The sequence below is a fragment of the Apteryx rowi genome, unplaced genomic scaffold (assembly GCF_003343035.1).
Source record: "Apteryx rowi isolate R43461 unplaced genomic scaffold, aptRow1 scaffold_354, whole genome shotgun sequence".
Classification (NCBI taxonomy): Eukaryota; Metazoa; Chordata; class Aves; order Apterygiformes; family Apterygidae; genus Apteryx; species Apteryx rowi.
In genome coordinates, this window is record NW_020450019.1 from 573,676 (window position 1) to 580,088 (window position 6,413).

Sequence of the window (6,413 nt, forward strand, 5' to 3'; positions counted from 1 at the left end):
GCCCCGGGCAGCCGGAGCCGGAGCCCGAGGAGGAGCGGGAGCCCGAGCCGGAGCCGGAGCCCCAGCGGGAGCCGGGGGTGGAGCCGGGGGTGGGGCCGGGGGGGGGAGGGAACCGGAGCCGGAGCCGGGGAGGGAACCGGAGCCGGCGCCGGAGGCTGCACCGGGGCCGGGGCCAGAGCTGGAGCCGGGGATGGAGCCGGGGATGGAGCTGGGAATAGAGCTAGGGATGGACACAGAGATGGAGCCAGAGATGGAGCCGGAGCTGGAGGCAGGGACAGACCCAGGGATGGAGCTGGAGATGGACCTGGGGATGGACCCAGGGATGGAGTGGGAGATGGAGACAGGGACAGACTCTGGGACAGAGCCAAGGATGGACCCAGGGATGGATCCAGGGTTGGAGGCAGAGGCAAAGCTGGAGGTTGCACCAGAGCCAGAGCCGAGGCCAGTGAGGGAGCTGGCGCTGGGGCCGGAGCAGGACCCCGCAGCCTCGCTGGCCCGGCTCGGCCTCTCCCCAGGCCTCCTTTCCCCCAGGCCTGCAGCGGTGGCACTAACCCACGTCCGTATGGGGCTGCACCACTCACTCGGGGCAGCGCTGACAGTGGTGTCCTCAGAGGCCCGAGTGCTGCCTCCAGAGACACATCCCAAACTGGCCGGAGGCTGCAGCGAGGGGGCTGTGATGGGGGACTGGCCAGGACAGTGCCCCCATGCTGGGGCTGGGCACGGCATGGCACGGCATGCGGTGGAGGCAGCAGAGGGGAGAGAGGCTGCACACGCACACAGTACACACACACACACAGCGCACACGCATGCAGTGCACACGCACGTGGCACGCACATGCACACACCACGCACATGAATGCGTGCGCACACCCACATGCCCGTGCAGCTTTAGACCCGCGTGCATCTGTGCGTGGCAATCTGCACCGCCGCTCGCACGGTGCTTCGCGGCCCCTCGCAGCCGCCCTCCTGCAGCCTTGGTTCCTCCCCGGCTCGGCCCCAGAGGCAGCGGCCCCCCGCCGCCCCACAGCAGCTGCAGCCCATCCATGTGCTGGCCTGGCGCTGGCCACCACGCGTGGCTCCGGGGCCACAGACCCCACTGGCCCCCGAGGCAGGACAGGGGCCGCCGGCTGCCCCGCTCCCTGTGCCGCCTCCCTGCACCGCCGGCCCCGCCGTGCTGGCAGGACGGACGCGGGTGATGAATCGCGTCTGCGCTTGTGCCAGGCACGGCCTCCTGCTGCCGTAATTAAAAGCAATAAGCAGCAAAGCCGGGCTCGCCGGGGTGCGGAGCCCGTTGCCTTGCAGGCAGCTGCTGGCTCATGTCCCCGTGGACACTCGTGCCCCCACTCCAGCCCCTTTTGGGGTGCGCAGCCCCCCCAGCACGCAGTCCAGCGTGTCGCCAGCTGCCATCTAGTGACAAGCAGCCAGAAGGGCTGCACAGCCTCTGCAGGCACCACGTTTCGGGGCCCCGCTCCCCACGGCGCCCCTCGTCCCGGCGGCCCCCGCTCCTCGCCGCCCCCGGCCAGCACGGAGAGCCCCACGCGGTGCAACCGTTCGCTCTCTTTCCACCCCCTGCATTTCCCCCCCTGTGTGAAGCCCTGAGCCCGGCCCGAGCCACCCACTCTGCTTTTGGGGGGATGCTGATTTCAGAGGTGCTGGGATTCGGGCAGGGGGCTCAGGCCATGCCCGACCCCTCCGGCCCCGGCACCGGGCAGGTCTGGGGCCCCACAGCCATCTGGCTGTGTTGAAAAGCGGCGTGGAGAAAGTAGAAGCGATGGTGTCGCTCCGCAGGCCCCGCTGCCCCCACGGCCGGGTGCCCGTGGGTTTGGGGTGCTGCCCCGCGTCCCTGCAGGTCGGGGGGCTCCTTATTGCAGAAGAGCAAATGTCTCCAATGCTGCAGATGTGGTAGCGGAGGCAGGCTGAGGCCGCCGGGACCGCTGGGCAACCAGGTGCGCCGGTGCCTCTGGCTCCCCGCCGGAGCAGGGATGCTGAGGCGAGCGAAATGCAGATGTGCAAAAAAAGAAGGAACCCCCCCCTCCCCAAAAAAAGGGGGCACCCGGATTTGAACCGGGGACCTCTTGATCTGCAGTCAAATGCTCTACCACTGAGCTATACCCCCTCTGCTGGGAAAGCAGCTGGGATGGCCAGGGATGTGCTCCATGCTGTGGCACGGCACTGCTGGAGCTGGGAGCTGTGCTGCAGGGCTGCTGCGTGCACATGCACACAGCACGTGCACACACACACACACACACACACACACACACACACACACAGAGCACATACACACACAGAGCACATACACACACACCCCACAAATGCACAATGCAGCGCGTGCACGCACAGCTGCAGCATGCGCGCGCACACACACACACACACACACACACACACACCCCATCCCGGACAAGCGTGTTTGCACATGGAGGCCCGGCTCGCTCCGGCAGCCGGCTGCCCGGCAGCGGTTCCCATGCGGTGCCCACGGCTCCACGATGCCTGTCAGCGATGCCCACAGGGCCGTGAGGCTGGTCCCCTCCCGTCCCCATGAAACGCATGCCAGGGTCAGTGGGGCGGCAGAGGAAGGACTCGTCCCCCCGCGGCAACGGGGACCGCAGCAGCGGCGGGGTGAGATGTGGCACGGCCAGAGCCAAAACTGGCACGGATGGAGAACGGGAAGGGGGAAAAAAAAAAACAAACAAACATGTTTTTCTGCCAAGCAAGAGCCCCTCGCTGTGCATTGGTGCTCGAAGGGACGGGGGCAGCGAGCGGGACCCCGCCGGGACCCCTGCGCTGCGGCTGGCCAGGGCTGTGGGGTGAAGCGCCGCCAGCGCGGTGCCTTGCAGCCGGACGCGGGGATGAGGCCGTGCCGGTGGCACTGGCCCTGCAGGGACGGGGATTAGCCGCAGACGGCAACGCCGGGGTGAAAGCCCAGCAGGAGACGGATAAGGGAAACTGCTGCGATGATTGTGCGAGGCCCCGCGGAAGCAAGATCAATATTTGCTCTCTAAGCCACTCTGCAAACGCAGGCCGAGCGAGCGGGGGCCGGGCCCAGGCGTCCTGGCCCGCAGCCTGCCCCAGGGCACGGGCACCCCCCCCACACACACACCAAGATGAGGAATCAGCTTTTTTGGCTGTTTTCCAGCCCCTGGTCTGGGGTGTCCCCTCATGTCCCCAAGCCTGGCGTGATGTGTGTCACCCATGGGCCTCACTGCCTCGGATTTACAGATGGGGAAACTGAGGCAGGAGCGTGGCGAGGAGTTGCCCTCGTGGTGCTGGGGCAGCAATGTCCTGGCAAGGGAAACCCCTGGGGAGGACGATTCCCCCCCCCCGCGGGATGGCCGCGTCCCTGGACTCCAGTGGAAGGGGGGGGCCCTGTGCACCCCACATCCAGCCCGGCCGTGGTGGGAGAGAGCCCTGCAATGGCTCTTCTGCGCTGCAGAGTGGATTGGCAAGGCCGGGGGGGGCACAGGGAGCCCCCCGGGGCGCCGAGACCAGGCCGACGGCATTGTCCGGGGCAGCCGCTCCGGGGAGGCCATTCGCGGCTTTGCCCGGAGCCGGTGGCAATGCTCAGCCGGGAGATAACGGCTGCGACCGTGCAAACACGTCGTTTGCAAAGCCATTAGGGAAGGTGCAAAGCCCGTCACCCCCGGAGATGAGTGTGTGCGGGGGGGGGGGGAGGGGGGGGTGGCATGGAGGCAAGGGGGTGACACCGGGGCAGATGCACCCGCCGCATCCCCACTCCGCAGCCCTTCCTAGGGGACGGCGCCTGCCCCACGTCCCCGCTGCCTGCCCCGCCGGCAAACGAAGCGGCAGTAATCCCAGGAGCCGCAGGCTGCTCTTGCACAGCGCTGCCTGGCCCCAGGACCTGGGCGCCCTGGCGTTGGCGCCCCGTGTAGCCAGGAGCCCCTCGTGCACCCACACCGGCCCCAAGCAGGGCCCGTGTCGGCATCGGCACTGCCAGGCCGGGGGCTGAAGGCAGCTCTGCACCGGCGCCGCTGCTCCAGAGGCCGGGCATGGGCACAGGTCCAGGCTGGCACCGGAGCCAGACTGCTCCGGGGGGGCCGTTTACTTTGGGGCTGTTTCACTCAGCCAGGGGAAGGCTGGCAATTATGCTAATCCCTTAACCCCTGATTGCCTCCTCCTTCCCCATTAGATGGGCAAACAGTTTTAGCAGCGGGGGCCAAGATAGGCCGTGGGCTACATAAGCCCCGTGCCCGGGGCCCGGGCACCCAGCGCCCTCCTGCCGCCAGCATGTCCCCGGCCAGCCTGTGCCTCCTCGCCACGCTCCTGCCTGCTGCCTCCGGCTACCTCTGGGCGTGGATGTACTCCCTGCCCCAGCACCCGCCTGGCGAAGCCACCCTGGGCAGAAGCGCCAAGGCCCCGGGCAGCCCGGAGGAGGTGAGTGGGTGCTGCCCCGGGCGCTGGGCATGCAGGAGGAGGAGGAGGAGGAGTGGGGAGGCAGTGCTGTGCAGTGCTCAGAGCAGGGCTGCACTGAGACCCTGCGGATGCTGGAGGAGGACGAAGAGGGGGGAGGCCGTGCAGTGTAGCGCAGTGCAGTGCAGTGCAGTGCAATGCAGCACTCGGAGCAGGCTGCCTTGGGGGCTGGGGATGCTGAGCAGAGGGGAGGTAGCGCAGTGAAGTGCAGTGCAATGCAGCTCTTGGAGCAGGCCACCCCGGGGGCTGGGGATGCTGGGGGGAGGCAGTGCAGTGCAGTGCAGTGCAGTGCAGCGCAGCGCAGCGCAGCGCAGCGCGGTGCAGCGTTCGGAGCAGGCCGGGGCCCGGCGGCTCGGAGCGGCGGGCGCGGCGAGCGCCTGCCCGGGCCGCTCCAGTGGCGCAATCGGTTAGCGCGCGGTACTTATACGGCAGTACCCGAGAGCCATGCCGAGGTTGTGAGTTCGAGCCTCACCTGGAGCAGGACTTTTACGGGGGGGCCGCGGCCAGCTTTTAAGAGAGGAAGGGGGGAAAAAAGCAGGACACGGCCCGGGGTTTTCCTCCCCTCCCGGCTGGTTTTGGGGAGGGGGGTGCCAGCACTCCCCAGCGTCCAGCCCTGCAAACGCCCTTTAGAGGGATACCTGGTGCCCCCCTCCCTGGAGAAACACTGGGTTTCTTTTCCCTAGAAAAAACTCCAGCTGCTGGTCAGGTTTTGCCCTGAGAGTTAGGCATCACTAAATAAATGCAAAAGAAGAAAATAGGGAGTTCTGCACCTATCAGAATTGGCCCATAGGTGGGTTTCTCCTGGGTGACTGGTGCCCCACAACCCGAGTTTGCATCCCAAGGGTTCTGCTTTCCCCAGGCCCCCGAAAACCAAAGGAAGCCCCTGGGCCGTATCGCTGCACCCCAACCCCGGCCAGGCACCACTGCAAACAGCAGCTCCCAGCCTGAACTTTGCAGCCTCCCGAAAATGCTCCCACGCACCCAGCCCAGCCCCCTCCCTGCTCCCTTTGGATAATGCAGACCCCCCCTCCCCGTTTTTGCCCCGGCTGCCCCTGACGCAGCGCCGTCCCCCCACGCAGGTGCCGGCGTGCAGCCCGGCCAGCCCCTGCGCCCCGGGGCGCTTCTGCGACGAGCACTTCGGGCTGTGCCTGCCCCGGCGCCAGGAGGACCAGTACTGCCGCCACGACGCCCACTGCGCCCGCGGCCTCCTCTGCATGTTCGGCAAGTGCCAGCAGCCCGCGCCGGACGGCCAGGAGGGTGAGCAGGGGGCCGGGCGGCCCCAGGGAATGGGCTGTGTGGGGGGACACACGGGTGGGCTCCATCCCCCTAACGCCACCGCGTGCCCCGCAGGAGCCCGCTGCCGGGGGGACGAGGACTGCGGCGCCGGCGCCTGCTGCGCGCGGCAGCACGGCGAGCGGGTGTGCAAGCGGCGGCTGGCGCTGGCGCAGGGCTGCCACGTGCCCCCCGGGGGCCTGGCCTTCAGCATCAACCAGCTGTGCCCCTGCCTGGAGGGGCTGGTGTGCCGCGCCGGCGAGCCCGGCCCAGAGTGAGTAGGGGGCTGGGATGCCGGGAATGCTGGGGCTCGTTCCCGCACCAGGGACGGCCCCGGCTGCGGGGGGCTGGTGGGGGCAGCAAGGTGCCACCAATGCCACCCTCCGCTCTCCCCCTCCAGGAAGGCGTTCGAGTACTGGCCGGAGAAGAGCGAGTGGCGGTGCCGGCAGCCCTGAGCCGCGGCAGCTCCCTATTTATTCCCTGTAAATAGCATGTACAGAGCCGGCAGCCCCGGAGCCACACGGAGCCCCGGCGACCCTCACCCTGGCATCAGGGCTGCCAGCTCCCAGCCAGAAGAGAGAGACGCTGGGACGTGGTGGGGCTGGACCCCCTCCATCCGCAGCCAAACAGCCCCCGGGGCAGGTCCCCGTCCCTGTCCCCTCCCAGTGCACCCAGTCGGGGTGGATGGGGACCCCAGTGCAAGGAGGGGGGGCAGAG

The 6,413-nt window shown here is 68.3% G+C and overlaps 2 protein-coding genes and 2 non-coding genes across 4 annotated transcripts in view; 2 read left to right on the plus strand and 2 right to left on the minus strand.

Annotated features, from left to right (window-relative positions):
- Positions 1–726, minus strand: part of PLXDC1 (plexin domain containing 1) — a 22,910-nt gene extending 22,184 nt beyond the window's left edge. The window contains exon 1 of the mRNA XM_026072933.1: positions 582–726. Within this exon, the coding sequence (XP_025928718.1) occupies positions 582–726 (145 nt within the window). The remainder of the gene's footprint in view (positions 1–581) is intronic.
- Positions 727–2,043: 1,317 nt separating this feature from the next.
- On the minus strand, positions 2,044–2,115 carry TRNAC-GCA. The gene has a single exon. It is a non-coding gene; the product is annotated as a tRNA-Cys (tRNA).
- Positions 2,116–4,241: 2,126 nt separating this feature from the next.
- On the plus strand, positions 4,242–6,151 carry LOC112969532 (dickkopf-related protein 3-like). The gene is made up of 4 exons (XM_026072934.1): positions 4,242–4,388; positions 5,504–5,681; positions 5,775–5,970; positions 6,097–6,151. Exons 1-4 carry the CDS (start codon positions 4,242–4,244, stop codon positions 6,149–6,151), a joined length of 576 nt encoding a protein of 191 aa, XP_025928719.1.
- TRNAI-UAU lies at positions 4,813–4,904 on the plus strand. The gene is given in 2 exon segments: positions 4,813–4,850; positions 4,869–4,904. It is a non-coding gene; the product is annotated as a tRNA-Ile (tRNA).
- Positions 6,152–6,413: the final 262 nt, after the last annotated feature.

What these genes read in the sequence shown, in the direction of transcription:
- LOC112969532 (XM_026072934.1), top strand. Translation starts at nt 4,242, where the DNA reads ATGTCCCCGGCCAGCCTGTGCCTCCTCGCCACGCTCCTGCCTGCTGCC. An exon ending in CGCGCCGGACGGCCAGGAGG is followed by an intron (nt 5,682 to 5,774) that starts GTGAGCAGGGGG and finishes CGTGCCCCGCAG; the next exon opens with GAGCCCGCTGCCGGGGGGAC. An exon ending in GCCGGCGAGCCCGGCCCAGA is followed by an intron (nt 5,971 to 6,096) that starts GTGAGTAGGGGG and finishes CTCCCCCTCCAG; the next exon opens with GAAGGCGTTCGAGTACTGGC.